At 37.2% G+C, this 22,121-nt stretch overlaps 1 protein-coding gene across 7 annotated transcripts in view; it reads left to right on the forward strand.

Annotated features, from left to right (window-relative positions):
* Positions 1-22,121, forward strand: part of PHT4;5 (phosphate transporter 4;5) — a 331,556-nt gene that overhangs the window by 91,869 nt on the left and 217,566 nt on the right. For all 7 annotated transcript variants that reach the window (XM_089810737.1, XM_089810736.1, XM_089810733.1 and 4 more), the window contains 2 exons: positions 5,625-5,705; positions 6,085-6,158. In XM_089810737.1, coding sequence (XP_089666863.1) covers positions 5,625-5,705; positions 6,085-6,158 — 155 coding nt within the window. The remainder of the gene's footprint in view (positions 1-5,624; positions 5,706-6,084; positions 6,159-22,121) is intronic.

Consider the following 22,121-nt stretch of genomic DNA (forward strand, 5'->3'; position numbering starts at 1 on the left):
GTCTTTTTGTGCCCTGTAGGTCTTAGCACGCGATCAGTTTTCTTTTTTTTGGAGCTTTGAACGGGATTTTCTCTTGCGAACGTTGTTGCATTGAGGATGCGTATGAGGCAAAGGATGGAGTTGCACGCAATCACAAGTCATAAGCACTTGCCGCTTAACATATATAAAACAAATGATTAAATAGGCGGTTGTTGTTGGTTTTGTTTAAAATCATATAAACATTGGTTAGTTTTCTTTTATGAAGGGTTGCAATATATGAGCAAAGCAATCGATACCCTTTGGGTGTTTATAAATATGTGCGATAGAAATTCAAATGACCATTTAGATTGCTTTGACAAAGAAGTTCTGCATATAAAAAAATTATAGATATTGTTAAACTTCTTCAAAGGGAGAGTCTAAAGTTTGAACTAAGCAGGTGGAAATTCAGATTTTTTGAGCATAAATTTTGACATTGTATGGGATCAAAGTGGTGTTGAATAGGGCATCGATAATCAGAGTGTCTTCAATACCAACTCTCATACAATATAATCTGTAAGATCTTTGTTTGTTTTAGAGTTAAAATATATGTGATTCATCCTTTGTGATCATTTTACTCTTTATTTGTTTATAATTCATTATTACGATAGGTAGATCGAATTGTTCGTTACTATTTAGATCTGATAAATACAAATATTGTAAGATATTATTAATTTGTTTATTTGTATCTATTTTGTCCACATAAGGGTTAAAACATCATAAACTAATCTAAATACGTGAAAAGTGTAACAATTTGAGGCATCGTAATAACTGAATCATTTACAAATATAGTATAACCAATATCATAAAGTTGTATGTGAGAAGTATATATTTGACTCTATTACCCAATTAAACCTTGGTACTGATCACTAATCTGCTCATAATTTTCAATTCATATGCTGGCAATACTTTAGCCTCTTTCCTTTAAGAGTTTGATTTTATTTGTTTTAGTAATTCGTTTTAAAATTTCCTTTCAGCAACTCACAATTCTACTAAGGTAATCAAAATTCGAAGAATAATACTCATTAGTCACAATCCAGAAGCTTTCCTTAAATTGTTGCCACTTGAGGAATTTATCTTTGTGTTATAATCTATCCACTATAAATCATCGTGGATCCAAGTTTTGCTATCTAGGATCGGGTGTATAGGCCTTGGTTTAGCAGAGCCAAAAGTGCGGAAGATTTAAGTCAATTTGACTGATCCTGTCAAGTTGGCCAAAATCAATTAGATATCCAGCATCGAGTGGGCAAGGTTCGTAGGTTTCTAATCAACGATTTTGATTACCAATAGATTGGCGACTTTACTGGGAATAAAGTCGTAAGTAAGCTTTGCAAATTTACTCCATTAGACCAGTCCAGAGTTTCATTTAAGCACGATTTTGTGGTAAGTTTTCAGATTTTGTCCTTTTTAAAAGCATTTACCAGAATTGTGAACAAATTATTAAGTTTACTTTTAGTATTGTCATTTTCTGTTTTATTATTTTTAGATTCTGTAAATTAATTTTCTTATCAGCATTTAAGCAAAAATTCATAAAGTTCTTCTTGAGATTTCTAACCGTGTTCAAAGCCCTAATTCTCACTTAATCTGAAGTTTTTTCGATTTCACGTAAAAAATTGAAAGCGGCTAAGAATAAAGTTCTATTGTTATTTTCAAAAAATCATTCTCAAGATATTGTTGGCATTGACTCTATTGGATAGACACCTAGATATTTCTTTCTTTCTTAAAAGGAAGTGGCGACTCTATTGTGTTTCATTAATATATTTTATTAAGGAGCATTTGTTTGCTTTTGAGGTGTATGTGGGGAAGATCAGTAAATCCCCGACCTAAAAGACTTGAGCAATTAACTTTTGAGAAAAAACCAAGAAATAAGAAGAGTAAAAATCAAAAGTCAAAAATGTTTTACACAGGACACATAAATTTTCAAGAAAGGACCAAAAACATTCTGATATGGGTGAATCAAGTCACAACAGCCTTGAGAAGGATGAGGAAAACAATAATCCATTCTTTCACATTCCTAGGTAGATGAAGAGCCAGAATGCGAGATAACTCATATTGAGGATGATGAAAAACAAGAACAAATAATGCAATGGGATATGATAATAAAAAAGATGGCTAAAACAACAAATGGTAATAATGCAATATTGGCCAAAATGCTAAAAATGCAGCCGGATGATATTCTTGGAAAAATAGGGATATCAAAGGATCTTATTGCATCCCCATTTAGAAAAGCATGTGATGAAGATAAATCAGATAGGTGGAGGGAAGAAAGGTTCGATCAAATGTAAAATGAAGTGAATACATCATCAAAGTATAATCCACCTCATAGAAAGAATATAGAATCACAATTTGCTACTAGTCATGTTAATCCATTATATGAGAACAAAAGGGATAAGAATCAAAATAATAATTTTAACAAACATTTCCACATTAATCAAAGGGCTTGGAGTAATGGGCAACATACTAGAGGAGTTTCGCAAAATGGTGTAAACATTAGACAATCCTATGGTTTGAATCAAAATAATAACAATCAAAACACCCAAGGTCATATGGTGCAAAATCAGGGCAGTAGAAATGAAGCAATAAGGCAGCCTATGACAATTGGAAGATATAGACAACTTGATTTCAATGGGATTAGAGGATATCCAAATCCGATATTAAATGACTTAAGGAATGCTATTCCAAAATTTTCAAGAAGTGGAATAGAATTTGCTGAGCGACATGCGATTAATCTGAAAAATGTAATTGAAGATTGTGAGGAAGATCGCGAAGATGTATTCATGAAACTTTTTGTACAATCATTGACCGAGGATGCTGCAGAATGGTATAGAAGTTTTCTGAATGGATCCATTTCTAGATGGTGTTATTTTGCTGATCAATTTATTGAGCAATTTGGTAATCATAATGGCACATCCTTTGCTTCACATGAATTAACAAGTATTAAAAAGAATACAAATGAGTTAGTATCAGAATTTAACAAAAGATTTAACAAAGTTCTCAATAGGATTCTGAGGGAGACTAGACCGGTGGATTCATTTTTGATTGACTTCTACTTAAGTGCTTTTGATAGTAAAACTCATTATGAGATAAGATCTCAAAGACCTTCTTCATTGCCACAAGCTTTCAAAGTTGCCATGACAATTGAAAATGATAGGAAAGCAGCAGGCAAAATTAACAAAAGGGATGATCCAAAATTATATAATCCTAAAAACCCTAAGAAGGATGAACTAAAAGAGATAATGGATATGCTAAAAGAAATTAAGGTCAAACAAAATAGAAATGAACGACAATCATTCCATAGAAATGATAGGATAAGACTTCAGGACATGCCTTACAATACAAATTGGAAGGATGAGAAACCAAAAAGACCAAATTATGCTAAGGATACCCCTGATCCTTTAAAGAAAATCAACATTGTTGATGACGGGCCATGGTGTGATGTATGTAGGCTGCCCCATGATCCTAAGTACTGATCTAAATAACTTTTAATTTCTTGCCTTAAATTCTTGCCACTTGAGGAATTTATGTTTGTGTTATAATTTGTCCGCTATAAATCATCTTGGATCCAAGTTTTGCTGTCTAGGATCGGGTGTACAGGCCTTGGTTTAGCGGAGCCAAAAGCGCGGAGGATTTAAGTCAATTTGACTGATCCTGTCAAGTTGGCCAAAATCGATTAGATATCCCAGCATTGAGTGGGCAAGGCTCGTAGGTTTCTAATCAATGATTTTTCTTACCAACAGAGCCAAGAAGCGAAACTATACAATTTTAAAAATATAGACAAAATTCTTTACACCCAGCTAGTTATTAGATGGAGCTAGGTTGGGCTTTTTACAACTTCACCAGAAAAGTCATTTTTATTCTTTGTTAAAAAGTTAAGTTAAATTATCATTAAATTAAATTTTCTATTTTTTAACCTTACCATTAAAGTCATTGTAATACTCTATTAAATAACTAAATTAAGTCATCATTAAATTTATTATATTATGAAAACTTAAATTTAAATATTTAATTAATTTATCTGATATCTAAATAAAGGGGACATTACAACTTAAATCTAGGATGGAATCAGAAAGACAAGCTTTCATCAGTTCCATTTTTCCTAGAGTGTGTGTTAGCCTTTCAGCACTCCCCCTCAAGCCACACATGAGCTTGACTAATTTAGATTGTTTTCATCTTCTTTGTAGGTGCACAAGTGTAAACGTCAACATGTTGAAAAGCATGGACCATCTGTAACTCAAATGTAGGGCTTTAATTAGTATGTTGTGCCTCGCATATTTCATTCTCCTTGGAGCATCAATTGACCTTTCTACATGGTTACAATTCAATAGAAACCTCTTGTGAGGTCAAGTTTTTTGAATGACATCCATTCTTGGGATTTGAGTTTATGCTATAGAAGTTGGATTTTTATAATTAGTTGGTATTCAGAAGATGGGTTGCTTATAAGTGACAATCATTTCCATTAGGTTTGGCTATTTGTTATTTGTGCAGTCATTCTATTGACACATCCCATTTCTTTGAGGGATGAGGTAAAATATTTGGCGACCAGTTCGATTTGATGACCAAATGGCTGACAATTTCTCTTGAGCTTTGTTTTTTCTTTATGAGGTAACCAGGCTCAGAGATCTCTCTCTGCGCTCATACCATATTCTTTTATCCTGCCAAAGATGTTGAAGGCATTAAATGCCTTTTGAATGCTATTATTCATGTATGGATGCAAATAGATTGGTGTGGCATTGTTTATAATTGTTACCCAGTATGGCTTAAACTCCTCAACACCCAGGCTTTCATTTTGATGGTTGTGGCTCTTCTGTTCTCAATGCTGAGGAACTTCTGACATCCTTATTCTACAGATCTTAGGGGTAAGTCCATGTCGCCCATTTCTTTCATACTGTTGGCAGCTCACTAACTTTGACTCTCAGCAGATGTTCTATCCAGAATCTTTCGCTTCTTTTGATTGTCCAGCAAAGCCCCCTTAGCCCTAGATGCTCTCCAATAATCTTTTTTATAATTTTTATCAGTGCTCCGACAGTGGTAAATGATAATACTGGCGACTTATCCAATGGCTCACCGAAAATTGACACTTGAGGATTTATGGATCTTTCCTTGGGTTGTCTTTCTTTGTTTCCAGTATATTGTAAAGTTCTCCTGTCAGGCTTCTATTTATAATTCACATTCAGTCTTCTTGTCACATTTTGTTTTGGCTTTATGTCTAGGGCCATTTTTACCCTACAGATTTTCTATTGAACTTGCTGGACATACAAGTGTCTTTGATGTGTTTTGGCTATTTGCAGACATTAATATACCTTCTTTCTGCCAATTCCTTTTTATGGCCTTCAAGTTTCTTATTTAAACAAATATATAACTATTTTCTTTTTTTGAGAGAAACATCTACAAAGTTACCGAATATGCATATATCCACAAATTCCTATTTGTATTTAGAATTACATGAATAAATAGAAATATACTGGGAATGAATGAACTTCGAATGATCTGTTACATAAAATGGTTGTATTCCTGTGGTCATGATTTTGAAGAAAAATGTAAAACTTTTTACTGCACTAGGTTTGTTTGTATTTTCTAACTGTCAGTTATTGTTTTTGTCAACTGTGTAGGCTCATATTTGCCCCACCCTGTATTGAAAATTTTGGTTGGGAATCTGTCTTTTACATTTTTGGCTTACTTGGTCTTCTCTGGTAAGCACTCATTTGATTTTCAGCCTGCTCCTAGTTTTTTAATCTGACAATATATACTTTATCTTTTGTTATTTGAAAATGGATACTTGTGGAGGAATGAATGATTTGGAAGATCATATTCAATGGAGTGATGAATATCTTAGATATGGATTTTCTAATGTATGATTAATGGTGTGGAATATAGACATGGATGGTAGCAGGAAGGTTTCCTATTGCATCACAATATAAAAAGATCTAATCATTTAACTATCTGCTATTGCCTTTATAAAATTAGGTGTTTGGTGTTGTAAAGTACTGGAAGTTGTTGGTAGGAAGAATAATTCGCATTCTATATTTTATTTCCTCTTTGATTTTGTTTTGATCCTCTAGTTTGTTGAAGGTTTGTAGGATTTCGACAGTCAGCAGATGAAGAGAAGTCAGTTGCTTCTGTACAAACAACGCCCCTTGATGAGAGTATTACAGTCAGACTTTCTCCTTAGCAATGGATGATGTATTTTATTTTCATTTGTATTTTTGGATTTTCTGTTTAAGAATTTGAGTAGAATAGTAGATACTTTTACATGCATTTCTCAGATTCCTCTACTGTATCATATTTATATAGTATTATAGAGATCTGTGATAGTAAAGCAAAATAGTTTTTAGCAGTGCTGATACTTAATATAACTGGTCCAGTGTGTTGGTAAAACTTACTATGCAGTAAAATGAAATTTATGTTTTGCTTAATTTTGGATTGGTTTGATGTACCTGATGGAGCTCTATTATTTGCAAAAATTAGGGCCTTCATTTGTGAAATAATGTTGGAGACTTGATGAAGTATTGTCATGGGTGTGAATAAGTTTGATGCAAGACAGGAATATTAATGGTGGACTGAGCAGTTGTGACGACAAGAAGCTTCTTGCGAGCAGTTGTGATCATATACCATGTATCAATATAGCATCTGAGTTGTTCAAAGATGAAATGGACAAGGAAGAATATGAGTTCATGCCTGTATCTGGAGAAAGTGGCACGTTTACTTGTTAAAGAAATTCAAAATTGGAAATGAAATTGAAAGGGAGTGCAAAGATTGGTCCCACAAATATTTGATTTGTCGTAGGTTATCCAGATGAATGTCACTTGAATTTTCTCCCCATGCGAGATTGAAATCTATTGCAGGTTTTCCTTAGATATAGCTTTTGATCTCTCACACACAGACAGAACCTACACCACATAGATCAAAGGAAAAAATAAAGCAAAGAATCTCTGTATGCAATTTAAAAGATGAAGTAGCAATTAAACAACAGAGAGAGAGTAAGGGACATAAGTTGGCTATAAACGCTACTGCCATCTGCATGCTGTCAATGATCTCCTCCACAAGTAATGGAAGAGAACAGAAAGAGAGATTGACTGCCATTATGTGAGTGCAAACAAATGCAATGATCTATCCAATGAAAGCTATGAAGTTTGGGTTGTTGTTGAGCTTACTGTTGAAGACTCTTGGCTCTAATAAATAATCAATTGTTTGTGACTTGCAAGAAATCCCTTGGAAGCGAATGCTACTAATTGGTGAGGATAGAAGCCACAGCAGTAAAGAATCTGCAGAGAAAAAACCAGTGACAGGAGCAGTGGGAAGAAGGCCAAAGCCAGGAGCTGTGCAATGACAATGGATGCAAACATCTCTCACGATGAAAAAGCAGCAGATTTCTTTTTGGGGAAAATCTCAGATGACTAACTATATATATCAGACAAAATGTACTCGCATGGTCTCTGGAGTTAGGCAGAAAGGATGAAGGAAGGTGGATAATGAATGTGTTGAAGCCCATGGACTTGAGACATTTATCGCCATTGCCACACCTGCAGAGGGCTTTGAAGCACGCAGACGTGACTGGCTTTGTGTGGTGGAGTTCACATCTCTGCTCCATCCATTTTTGTTATGGCACACACCCAGCAACAAGAAAGACAGTGTCAGCAGACATTGTTTCCAAGACTATTATTGTACACGACAGTGCCAGGTGTATTCGAACATTGTTTTGATACCACTCAGCGGTTAGAATAAGCCTTAAGAAAAATAACTACCTAGAAAAATGACTCCATTATCAAACTTCAAGAAGCGTGCTATGTGCATAAGTTCTGTTATGAAGAGAACTGTTGAGTATAGATGTGTTAATACTAAATAATATTCCAACCAAATTTTTTACCGCAAAAATAGGGTTGCCGTCAAGAGTTTTCATGCATACAAAATGATGAAGCTATTTTATTAAAACAATAAAATAAGGTCAGAGAACATTATGATGATGTCAAGAGCACTAACTAAGATTATTAACTACTTTAATTTATTTATGAAGTGGTGCCATTCTTAAGATATGCGATTAAGAAAGGATACATCGAAAACAGTGATTTGTTCAATCAAAAGGGGGTAATTTATTTTTAAAAGGAAATGACTTTTGAGTTTGAAAAGTCACATTTCTTTAAGATATAAATAATGAAAGGATATTAAACAAAGAGAGAGGTCAGCAGTCAATAAGAAGGTAGAAGTAGATAGAAGAAAAGATACAGAGATAGAAATAAAATGAAGGAATAGATGCTTTCTTGCAGTTTTGGTAGATTGTATTACGAAGTAATTGGTAAAATACTTGTTTGTTATTAATAGAGACCGAGAGGTCATTTTATGTAAAAGAATGGAACGATTTTTCCTTAGGAAACAATTGTAAAGAATATGAACATTTTATTCTAGCTGAAAGAAAGCTAAAATACCGACAGCTAAGTAAAGCTAACTAAATATTAGAAACGTTCAAATATTTACACTAGATTACAAATTAAAAAACCGACAGCTGAGTAAAGCTAACTAAATATTGGAAACATTCAAATATTTACACTAGATTACAAATAGATTACCATTAACTAATAATAGACGATTATATATTATCATAATACCCTCCCTTAATGGTAATCTATCTACAACACCAAGTTGTCCTCTGAATTTGACAAACTTATCAGGACCAAGATGCTTGGTGAGTATGTCTATAGTGTGATTCATGGTAGGAACATATTGCAAATCTATTGTCCCGTCTTCAACTAGCTGTCGTATGTAGTGACAGTGAACATCCACATGCTTGGTTCATTCATTGAAGACTGGATTTCTTGATAACACTCGCTATCAACAAATAGAGTACTCAGTCCTGCTAGTGACATCTACATATCCCAAGCATCTGACGAAGACAAACAACTTCACATCCTACCTTAACAGTCCCTCTGTATTCACCCTCTGTAGAGGAGAGAGAAACTTTCTGCCGCTTCTTATTAGTCCATGTGACTGTACCGGATCCCAAACTAAACACATATCCAGAAGTTGACTTTTTATCATCAACAGATCTTGCCCAATTTGAATTTGTGAACCCACTGAGTCTAGGATGGGAATTTCGAGAGTAAAGAAGTCCATACTCTGAAGTGCCCTTCACATAACGAAGCACATGCTTTGCTGCCATCCAATGATCGCCTTGGGAGCTATCATAAAACGTGAGATGTAGCTGATTGCGAAGTTGATGTCAGGCCTAGTGGCAGAGAGGTAATTGAGACTGGTTACTAGTTGCCTGTATGTAGTATCATCAACGAGAGGAGAATTAGACTTTGTGGATAACTTGAGACCTTTCTCCATAGGTGTAGATGTAGGCTTGCAATCTTGCATACATAATTTTTCTAACAAAGCCCTGGCATATTTGGATTGGGAGATGAATATACTAGAAGATTGTTGCCAAACCTCTGTTAGCCGACTGGATGGTTCCGGCAGTATTTTGCATTCTGTAGCCGACGGTCCGGCGGTGTTTCGGTATTCCGCCGGCGGTGTTTTGGTATTCCGTAGCCGACGGTCTGGCGGTAAATAGTTTGTAACGGATACAATAATTATAGCCGACAGACTCCTTCGGGAATGTTCGGCAATAGTATTTATATCCCGTCTGGGATCATTGTAAATCATCATTCATCTACTATTGCGAATATAATACTGCTGTTCGTGTTCTATTGTCTGTATGCGTTCATCTTTGTCTCTACGCTAAACATTTGGCGCCGTTGCAGAGCGGACAACACTACTGGCAGATTTGGCAGCCGCGGTGCAGGAGAAAGACTTGGCTAAGCAAAGTATGGAGGCAGCGGTTCGAGATAAGGATGCGGCTGAGTATGAGATGCAGTTAGCCAGAACGCAGGCCATGAATGCGGCACTTCTTCTAAAGGAGGCCGTCGAAGTGAACTCTCAGATCCAGACAGATCTCCATATCAGGACAGAGCAGGTGTATAAGTTACGTCGCCAGCAACACACTTCTGGGACGCCTCCCTCTCTCTAGTTCTTTCTGTAGTATGTAAGTTGTCTCCTAATTTTGTCTCCTAGTTGTTTGAGGCAGCAGTTCCGACTCACTCCGGCGAAGCGGGGTCCCTCCATTCAGTCTCCTGGGCGTTTTGAAACATGGCCGGCGGAACCCCAGCCTCAGCCTCCGGAGGAGGGAATGCCACATGCCGTGGTTGCGCCAACAACACAGACGACAGCATCGGATGTGGGCATGGCTCCCACTGGCGAGGGGGGACACAGTGATGCTGAATGGTCATTAGAGGCTTTCGCCAAGGAGGACTACGGGTCAGATGAAGACAGGTGTCGGGATTACCTCAGGACTATTAAGTCTGCATTAAAGAAGGGCCACGATGTGGCAATTCAGGCCCTGACTCGGCGGAGGGAATGGCACTTGATCAGAGCATATATTCGTGGGATTTGTCCTCGGCGATTCGAGACTTGCTTTATAGATAGGGGCTGGCCGGCAACGGAGACAGAGGAGATGCTGACAGATTGGGCCACGGAGCCGGAATTGGGACCCATGGACACTCCTATGATGAAACTAGCGCATGAGATTGTGGGACTGTACAAAGATGTTTACTACGGTCGTCAGCGTGCGGAGGCGAACAGAGTCGCAGCAGAGCAGTCATTGGCAGCTGAAACTGAGGCTAGACAGAAACTAGCCACCGACTTGACCGCCCAACAGGCAGCATGGGCCACAGAGCGGATAGCACTACTGGCAGATTTGGCAGCCGCGGTGCAGGAGAAAGACTTGGCTAAGCAAAGTATGGAGGCAGCGGTTCGAGATAAGGATGTGGCTGAGTATGAGATGCAGTTAGCCAGAATGCAGGCCATGGATGCGGCACTTCTTCTAAAGGAGGCCGTCGAAGTGAACTCTCAGATCCAGACAGATCTCCATATCAGGACAGAGCAGGTGTATAAGTTACGTCGCCAGCAACACACTTCTGGGACGCCTCCCTCTCTCTAGTTCTTTCTGTAGTATGTAAGTTGTCTCCTAATTTTGTCAGTCGTCAGGAGACGACTTTTCTTTTTGGGGGGGATGGTGTTAGCCGACTGGATGGTTCCGGCAGTATTTTGCATTCTGTAGCCGACGGTCCGGCGGTGTTTCGGTATTTCGCCGGCGGTGTTTTGGTATTTCGTAGCGGACGGTCTGGCGGTAAATAGTTTGTAACGGATACAATAATTATGGCCGACAGACTCCTTCGGGAATGTTCGGCAGTAGTATTTATATCCCGTCCGGGATCATTGTAAATCATCATTCATCTACTATTGCGAATATAATATTGCTGTTCGTGTTCTATTGTCTGTATGCATTCATCTTTGTCTCTATGCTAAACAACCTCAACACTTGTACAATAATGCATGAGCCCAAGATCAGTCATATCAAAGCACTGGCATAAATTCTATTTGATTCCTTGAATCAAAGATGCCAAATTGCCTGTACAAGATGCTATAGGATACTAGCAAATTGAGTATCTACAGAAGAAATTTCGAAGAGCTGATGTTTTACAAATCAAAACATGAACAGGATATATAGGAGAGATAAAACCCAAATAAATGGTGCTATTATGATAGAATATCAGTTCAAACACTTGGAAATTTTGTTGAAAACTATGATATTTTGTTTTCATTGTTTGTAGCAGAATAAGCAAAACCCAATTTGTTAAACCAATATTTCCGTGAGTGATCAGTTTGTGTGCAAGCAGATCATGTGCTTGTTACTAAAATTCTATAAATGCTGAATTTTACTTTAAGTAACATTACAGAAGGAAACATTCATTTTCTATTCATTTACATTTCATCATTTTGCAATCATATAAAAAATCATGAGCAAAAGGAGATACCATGATCATTGTATAAATCATCAACTGATATGTACAATTTTCAATTTTACAAAGTATGAAATGAATATGAAAATGCTGGAAATGAAATATCTCACACAAGCCGCGAGTCTAACTACTGCCTTTTATACATATTGAGAATAAGAAAAACATAGCACATGAAGGTAGAGTTAGAGGTAACCAGTCATTGCCTTTTCAACATTTGATTGGTTATGTGATCTTCGATGCTGCTCCTGGTCTAGCCCTCGATCAGGTAGCTCCGGGTCTTCATCCTCTTGCATGGGAAAAAGTGGGGTTAGATCTAAGCAATGACTGATTATTTGCAACTATGTACTCACACATGCAATATCTTTCCGATTCCAAATACATATAAAAAACAGTAATGCTCAAATGACAAAAGCAGAAAATGTGATGTTAAAGGGACATTATTTCAGGTATGAAACCTTTCATTATCATAAGGAATAGGTGCAATTCACATAAGGGTAGTTTTTGAGTGTCACGAGCCCGTGCTTGAACCTCATGAGATACCATTTCAAATACCTGAAAATGAAAAGAGTGAGTTGCTGAAAAACAGAGTACTAGGGCAAAGAGTAGTCGGGATTTTTGGAATAAATAACGGGGAAAATATGACAGCAGTATTACTGATGTGCAGAAGTTTTTATGGATCAATAAGTGATATAAAGGTCTCTCTGTGGGCAGCCTTGCGGTTTTACAGAACAACTGGGAATAAAAAGTATTTGAGATACCTTGTTAAGAATGCAGTCTCTGTGGGTGAAACAGAATGGATTATGACCCAGTCTTCCTTGTACAATAAATATGCAGAGATTCAAGTACTTGCATCCATGTTCCTCATGCAAAGTAAGGGAGGGAAACACAAGGCTGTACTAGAACAAGGATAAAGCTGAGTTCTTCATGTGTTCTTGTTTTCAGAAGAATGAATACATCATACGAAGAACACCAGGAGGACTCTTACATTGGCAGAAATGGGATAACATGCATTTTGTGACAAGTGCCTCATTTTGCTAACAGTGTATTCTGATTATTTATCTTCAGCTGGAAAGAATCTACAATGCTATGATGGTGGGAACATTGACCAAACTCTAATATGGAAATGCTGACAACAATCAGCAACAACAAGAGATTGCAATATATTAGAGGGAAAATTGACCAACTTCTTCAAATGCTCTCTGCAAAAGACTTCTGAAATAGAGGAGAACTGGAAGGTTAGGTGCATCTAGTAATGCTGAAAGTGCCAGAATTGTGCCAAACAAGCCTGCTCAGAAAAGGAAAAAGATATGTTACCAATTCACATGGATTGAAACGAAAAGCAATCTATTCAAGGCTATTAACTGCTTAGGGCAGGACTTCATCAAGTTAGATAAAGTAAGGGAAAGTTGTAAAGAGAAAAATGCAAGAAAACTGCTGTTACAGCAAGTTCATCATTTGTTTTAACATAAAAAATTGTTATTTTATCAACAAGGAAATCACAAACAAATGCTTACAGTTTATACTGGAAAAAGTGAAAATTCGAGTTTCATTTTCAGCTCTAGCAAGTTCAACAATGAACTTCATCCAATGCTCTCACAAGAGAAAGGAAACCAACAATATCAAAAATGTACACGATGTTATTAGAGTGATAGTTACAGCTGATGATGATCGTGTTTCTACTTCACAAGTATACACACATGCTCGAAAATTTGCATACATTGGTATGGCTGAAGTATTTCTAGACATTGTTCAACAAGGCGGCCTTGTTTCCAATTCCTTGACAACTTTTTGTATAACTTTCAGAATTGTAGTAGTAAATGATGAAATATGTAAATCGATGGCTGAGACTGGGGGTCTGAATGTGGTTTTTTCCATCAACAATGAAACATAACAGCAGAATAACAAAATCAGATAACGTCAAGCAGCAGCAAAATTTTATAAATATGGTGATGGATTCAAACAAGGCCCCAAAAAAGATGAATCATCTATTCTTTTTATGCTTTTGAAAGATGGTAAGCAAATCAGTTAAGTTTCATGCTCTAACATTCTGGTGAAAATCTAATCAGAACCGTTTTCAACATTCTAAATGGCAAAGATTTATAAATTTTCTCTTTGAGAGGGACAAGGTTGTAGTTTGCCAACATGGACATTGTGAGTTCTTGATAACACCTTGTCAGCCGACTGGATGGTTCCGGCGGTGTTTCTGTAGATGATGGAATGATGTCCGGCGGTGTTTTTGTATTCTGTAATCGACGGGGTGATGTCCGGCGGTGTTTCTGTATTCTGTAGCCGACGTTGTCAGTAAATAGTTTGTAGCGGATAGAATATTTGTGGCCGACGGACTTCTTCGGGAAGGTTCGGCGGTAGTATTTATATCCTGTCTGGGATCATTGTAAATCATCAATAATCTACTATTACGGATATTATCAAGCATAATGTATGTCTGGCATATGCGAATAAATTCTGCTATTCTATTCTATTGTCTGTATGCGTTGATCTCTTTACCTGTACGGTAAACGACGACAGATTCAAGTTGTTCAGAATGAGTTACAGATGATGCCAAAGGAAAGGGGACGCATCTGTAGTTGCTAGAAAGAGTGCAGAATCGACAGAAAATGACAGAAATGGTGGGTTCCGTGCATTTTTGTGTGGGTTGCGAAGTGCTAATTTGGTCTTGGTGGCGCCCCTCGACCCCGCCCTGTACTGTGACAGGGAGCGCACTCGAGGCGCTGCCCCACCCGAGGCACTGCCCCAGGACCCCGCGAGGGCGCTGCGCCTCGACCCTGCCGAGGGCGTTGCCCCCTAGACCCCCAGTCGTGGCAGATATCAGTTGTGGGAGTCTGACCAGTGGAGAAGAGTTGAAGTTGCTGCAGGCATGGACTTTCTGTGTACCAGAGGCACTTGGAGTAGGTGTTGGCTGGGAGGCTGTCTTGGTGGATGCGTATAGAGCTCGGGAGGAGCTAATCATCCAGTTGGAGGCAGTGCAGCGACACTTGGCTCAGGGTACCGTGGAATTGAAAACAGAGAAAGCAGCACAGGTGGCGATCAAGGTCAGCTTGAGGAGGCAGTATTGTGTTAGCAGAGGCTACAGATGTAACGGGATGAATGTGGAAGTGATGTGACAGAAGCAGATTTTTCTTGTTGTAGTCACTCTGATGATATATTTTGTTTGTTAATTTGTCTCAGATATGTTGTAATTGTCGTTCGGAGACGACTTTTCTTTTTAGGGGGGATGGTGTCAGCCGATTGGATGGTTCCGGTGGTGTTTCTGTAGTCGACGGAATGATGTCCGGTGGTGTTTCTGTATTCTGTAGCCGACGGGGTGATGTCCGGTGGTGTTTCTGTATTCTGAAGCCGACGTCGTCAGTAAATAGTTTGTAGCGGATAGAATATTTGTGGCCGACGGACTCCTTCGGGAAGGTTCGGCGGTAGTATTTATATCCTGTCTGGGATCATTGTAAATCATCAATAATCTACTATTACGGATATTATCAAGCATAATGTATGTTTGGCATATGCGAATAAATTCTGCTATTCTGTTTTATTGTCTATATGCGTTGATCTCTTTACCTGTACGGTAAACACACCTCCTGCTGATAAGCTTCAGCAAACTGGGATGGTGTAGCTGTTGCTTATCGTTTTGATGAGTTATCCAGGAAGGAGAAGCTGGAGATTTTTGAGTATCTGCTGATAACTGGACTATGGAGTTAGTTTTGGGTCAAGGAGGAAGGGTGCTTAAACCTTAAGCCGCAGCATTACATGGACAGTAAACGCAGGTGGCTGCAAATTCTGAAGATTTAAAAAGGGAAAGAGCATAGAATAAGAACAACAAACCCTCGTTCTTTTTGAGTGGTGATTAACATTTTTTTTTAAAACCCCAAACAAAAGATTCAAAGAAGGCAAAAACTCCAGATGTTATTAGCAGAGAAAGAGACAAAAAAAAAACATTTTAAAGGAAAGCTCCAGCAGTGAATCCATATTCAAAGGCAAACAAATACCCACAGCTTATATTGGTGAAGAAAAAATTCGAAGCTTAAGTTCATCTTCATGGTGGCCAACAAAATATAAAACCCAGAACAACATACCTTCCAGCATCCTTCATTTTGGCAGCTTTAAAAGGCTAGTTAATCTTTCATGGCGACCCTTTTAAAACAGTAAATTTTCCATGGCGACTTCAAAACCAGCAAAATCTTTTAGAAGAAATCGGCAGGCAAAGACCAGAGAAACCTTTGTTTTCCCTCTTCACCATTTGAGACTTCCAGAATGCCAATGAAATTGAAAAACTTTTAGGGTATTGACCATATATTATGCCCTTTTTCCATTTGCATATTTTGTTGAAATCCACGGGTAGATATATGGGGTTTTATTTTTATTTTTTAAAAGTTTTGTTTTTGTTGTGAAAAGGGGGGGTTTTGTTCATACTTTTGTCTTAGGATATATGAGTTATTTGTTTTATTTCTTTTTGCATAAATCATAGTTCCAAGAATCACGGCGATTCATGCGATTCACGCGATTCGGCGATTCGATTCAAGCCAAACGATTTTTTGTGAATCGGTGAATCGAATCAGCGATAAAGGGTTTATGAAATAAGTTACTCACTAAATTTCAGGGGTTTTTTAAATTTTCCGATTCATGGCCGATTCGATTCCGATTCATGGCCGATTCACGATTTGATTCGGCCTTGCCGATTCCGATCCGATTCCGATTCTTGTTACTTTGGCATAAATATTTCATTGTAAAAGGAAAATATTTAAATGATATACTTATAAATCATTTGATATTTTGCTATCATTAATGCAAAAAGAGGCGAGTCATTATATGCATATGTCATGATCTTTTAAGTGAGAAATCAGTTGGAAACTTCTAGATAGGATATAGGAATCTGGGGTCGAATTTGACTTTGCCAAGTCAGTTTGAGGGCCTTTATTGACTGTTGTAGTGTTTTAGGGTAATTTCTGATGAGTCACAAGGGTAGTTATGGGTTAGTAAAGTCTTATGAGTAATGAGACTTCATTTTTGGAAGTTTCTAAGCCCTCATTTTTAGGCTTTCTTTCTTCATTCGACCCAAGTGCTGAGATGGTATTTAGTGAAGTTTGTAACTCATTTTTGAGTAGTTTTGATGATGCAGAGAAGTTTATGTGACGACTTTCTATGTCCTTCACTTTATTTGTAGAGTTTGTGATTCATTTTGAAGGCTTAATACAGGTGACAACAGTTGTGTTTATGCTATTTTGTGTCAATTTTGGACCAAGTTTCTTTCTGCCATTCTGTGTAATGATATAATGATTTGATAAAACAATTTGTGAATTGTTCATGTTCCTCGTTAGTTTGTCTCATTCCAACACCTAGTTGTAGAAAAGTAAGTCTATTTGCAGGTTGTAATTTGTGTTTTTAAAAGGTGAAATTGGTAATAGAGAGGCATTTGTATTCCTCTTTTTGCTAATTCATTCTTATGCAAGTCTTTACAGAAAGAAGTGTTTTGTTTGTACTTCAAATAGCTGAATAATCCTTCTCTGGCAGTTGTGTTTAAACTTTCATATCTCTTTTGGTGTATTACCTATTTGTTAGTTTAATTGTAGGTTTTAGGTTTATTTCTAGTAATCTCTCTCCTTTTACCTTGCAAGTTTAAATTAAGTTCATGGAGATTTCACTGAATATTTTATAGGAGCCGGCCTAGAACTCAGAGGTCTCACCTTATTTGCATGTCCCACGTAGCGAAGTGATTCCCATGTTAAGTCAGAATTACTGAATTTTTTCAGTTCTGTATTGGGTGCAAATTCTGATACTTAACAGTGCTATTTTCAAAGAAGCAGTAAGATATTACATATGAAACCCTCAAATGCAAATCCTGAAATTTATAGCTCCTAAATTTCTGATATAAAAGTAAGAACAACAAATAACTTATAGCAGATGAAGTGTATCAACAAAATATTTATCAAAATTAGAGACCATTCATGAGTGCAAAGAAGATATTATTGGGAAAGGAAATAAAACCCAGGATAATGAGAATATCCATCATAATGAGAAAGTGTTTGTTTTGGAAAAGCTGATGAAATGAAGCAATTCTTGCAAACCCTCCAGCCTATGGCCATGTACATGTTGCGGAAGTACTTAGAGTTCCAATACATATATTGTTTTCTTTACAATGCCATGGACGCCAACAAGTAAATTTCTACATCCACTTTCATGTGTGAAGCAAATAACTAACAACATAGTAAAAGCATGAAGAATACAACAGTTACAACAAGCATCAGTAGCCATCGCACAAATATCTACCACCATGTCTCAAGTATCAAACAACAGAATAATATCATGAACTTACAACCATGAAATAGCAACCAACACTCTTGGCATAAGTAACCAGAGCTCAGAGAAAATGAAGAAACCCATGCAGCGCATGGTAGCCAATGTCTCAGTAGCGAAATGGAGGAATCCGTGACCACACATGCCTCACGGCATCAACAAAGACTAGAAACCCATGGCATAGACCCATGACAAATCACAACACTCATGAGGACCATATAAATATTAGCCATGAAATCTGAAGAATAGACCAGCCATTATGGTGTCCATAACAACAAATATGGCTCCAAAGAATGACAACCCTATATGTTAGAACAAAGCCACGATTTGGAGAATAGTGGAACTCACAACATAGAACAAACGATAAATATGAAACTCACAACTTCTAGAAACCACATAAAAGCAGAGAAGAGGAACCTCAAAACAGAATGAACAACGTCCAAGTACTCATGCCAAACAACGTCCAAGCACTCACGACATCAAGCATGGAGAATGGAGAACAGCAGAAGAAAAAACCAGAGCTTCGTGCATGGCGGCTAAGGGTTTCTTCAAACCCTTTTTTCGCTCTTTCATAAATCGACAAGGGCAAAATGAAAAGAATATCTAAGTTTTCCTTGTTTTATATGCCAATATGTTAAATTGGAGAAGTTCTTGGGTTCGCATTTTGCTTGGTATAGGAAAATGATATAAGTTATTAATTGGATGAATAGTATAGGACTTGTCTTTTATAGTCTTTATTGTTATTTTATTAATAATTTATTATTATTGTTGCATTATTATTTGAGTTGATACAATATTAAAATTGTATTAGGCTATTTTTTGGACTAAAGTTGTAATGTTCCCAAGTGTAGAGGGCTGAAACTGTACGGAGAAGACCTGCTTGATGGCCGTACAAATTGTCTTTGGTAGGGACCATATAGTATGGAAGGCACAGGAGTAGCCGTATGTAAATTATGGTCTGGCCATATGGTGGAAGAAGGTAGCAAGGCTGCAGCAAGGTGTATTGTTAAGAAGGTTGTACGGTGGTCAATGGTGGCCGTATGGTGGTCAATGTTGGCCGTACGATGGAGATGGAGGGGTGGTGTATGGTGTGAGGACCAAGAAGGCCGTACGGTGGAACCAATGGAGGATGGAAGGGAAGTATTGAGGGGAAGGCCATTCGTCCGTATGATGATATAAGATGATTATGGGAAGGGAAAAATGTAGAGAAGTTCGACAACCTGTTTGAAATGCTATGCAATATATTAAACACAAACAACCTGCAGAAAACCAGAGATCGAACATAAACACACTTACACCAAATAATAATGATATTCCACATACAAATGATGCTCCAATTTGCTAGATCCGAGCCAAGAAGAATACCGACGGAATAGGGCAAGTGTTGAATCCCACCAAAATTGGAATAGCCAAGTAGGGAAGATCTTTCACTTCCGAAATGGCGAACAACAAAGAATCCCAACTGGAATTCGTAGTACAGAGAAATAATCCAATTGCATACTTATGACTACCTACAAGCTATGCTTAAATACCTAACGAGAAATTTTTTGAGGGTGTACAAAAATAGCCAATGGCCACACTTACCTACGGGAACAAAACTAAAATGGGTTTGGGATATTTTAAATCAATCGGCCCATTAACAAAGATGTCATTAATAAGCTATTTTATGATGGAGATATTACAAAAGTATATTAGAAAGGGAATTTGCATTTTTCAAATGCGTAAATACAAGGGTAATGAATTCAGTGGCTATTTTTGGACTCGTAGTTCAAACTCGAGATTTTGGAGTTGAATATGGAACTAGTTTTGCCATTTTTAGAGTCTTCTCGGAGTTGTCTACAAGTTCATTCTTAGTTAAAGGCAGTTTGAGTTTTCCATGCAGTAATGGAGCACTTTAGTGCTTTTTTTGGCAAGATATGGAACAATTAAGGCTAGTTTTGCATGCAGTTCATTTTGGGAGCTTGTTTTATGCATATTTTGCATATTTTTGAGCAGTTTCACATGTCATATTTTTAGGTTGGTTTTCAGATCCGACCTAGGGTTTTGTGCATGCTTTTGAGGAGATAGAGGCAATTTTTTAGTTAGCTATCAGTTGGACAGGTGGTTGAGAACAGTTTTTAGGGGTTTCTTCACAGTTTGGATCAGTTTTGACTTATTTTTTCTATGAATATTTCTGATATCCGAATAAGGGTTTTGAGCTCTATTTATTGTACATTCACTTCATTATGAATCATCTTCTTTCGGGCTCCTTTTTTTTGCACATTACTAATTTTGAGTTGATTATAAGAGCACTTTGTAGCAGAGATTTTTCAGCATTGGTTATACAGATTCAGCGGTTCCTTCTCATTGATTCTCGTGCAACATTGTGGATTCTTTTCTTTTATGTTGTGTTCGTCCTTCATGAAAGCTATATTCTTTATTGCATATTAAAATCTCGGTACTTGTAATTGCAATTCTTTGTTTGTGTTCTTATTCTTTTTTCAAAAAATTGGTAAAACCTACATTTTCCTTTCAAAGTCAAAGATTCTAGGTCCTTGCATAGAATCACTTTTGTAGTTGCATGTTTGTTTGAGTATTGTGAATCATTCGTATTATGGGTAATTTGTGCTGATTTGATTGAAGTTGCATACAAATCATTGGTGTATCATCTCATTTAGGTTAGTATCCGTCATTTTCATTTAATTCTCATTCCTTTCCCCGTATACAATTTAGGTTTTAGGTGATCACTATATAGGAACCAGCCTAGCTCCCGGAGATTCATCTCTCGTTTTAGGACAACCCACGACCCGAGAGAGTTTCCATGTTTCAACAGGATAGCTAGATATTTCGTCTTGCTAAAGGCACAATCCTGATGGACAACATGACCTTCTAGCCAAACTTAATTGCCATGGCTAGGAGTAATCTGATGGTGCTCATCTTTGCAATAGGAGAAAGGTTTCCTCATAATCAATGTGCTAACATTGAGAAAAGTCCTTCACAATTAAATAAACTTTGTACTTATCCAAAGTACCTTTCCGATTTCTATTTGATCTTGTAAACCCATTTGCAGCGAATGGGTTTCTTCCTTAGTGGAAGATCAAAAAGGACCTAGGTGTTATTCTTCAACAGGCTTTGGTGTTCAAATGTCATGGCCTGTTTCCACTCTGGAATTCCTTTAGCCTTAGAATATGTTTGAGGTTCAAACACGCTATGAATGTTAGCCATGAGAGCAAAGTTAACAAACTCTGTAGGTTTTCTCTTTTTCCGAGCAGTTCTCCCATCAATGAGCTCATCATCATGAAGATCAGCAAGTGTCTTAGCCAATCATTTAGGTTGGAGAGGCGAATGTGATGGAGCTCAATTTTTTTGAGAAAATTTAGGATCTCCATTTATGAAATAATGTTGAGATTTTGATAAAACACTGACGTTGATGTCAAAAGCATGAAGACAAAGACTGTGAGAAATGGATAAGTACTAAAATTAATGGGACTAGGTAGATTCAGAAAGAAAGAGAAGGTAGAATATATGAAATATGCAATAAAGACAAACAATAGTATATAGAGTTCACTGTGATTAGTAAAAGATATACATAAGTTGAGCCTCATTGAAAGTATAAATAATATAATGACATAAAGTGACAGTGGCTTGCCATTGGGTTGGAGTGTGACCAATTTAATCCCATCATGTAGAGAGTACAAAATATCAAATGAATATGAAAAGAGCATGTTTAGTGAATACAGAAATAATGATAATCAAGACACTCTTGCCGTTAGATGAAATAGTGATGGAATTATAATTATATAAATTGTTCCAAGGTCTACGTCACATATGAACTATGATTGATGGCAAAAGGTTTAGATACCCACGGTAGAATCAAAGCGATGTCAAATAGTAATTGGAGTACTATCTGAAGTTTTCAAAACATCAAACATGCTACAGGAGTCGATAGCCTTTAAATTGAAATTGCAAGCATTTCACTTCCATACATAA

Source organism: Cupressus sempervirens, chromosome 11 (genome assembly GCF_028749045.1).
Source record: "Cupressus sempervirens isolate cs-2001-9-10 chromosome 11, ASM2874904v1, whole genome shotgun sequence".
Lineage (NCBI taxonomy): Eukaryota > Viridiplantae > Streptophyta > Pinopsida > Cupressales > Cupressaceae > Cupressus > Cupressus sempervirens.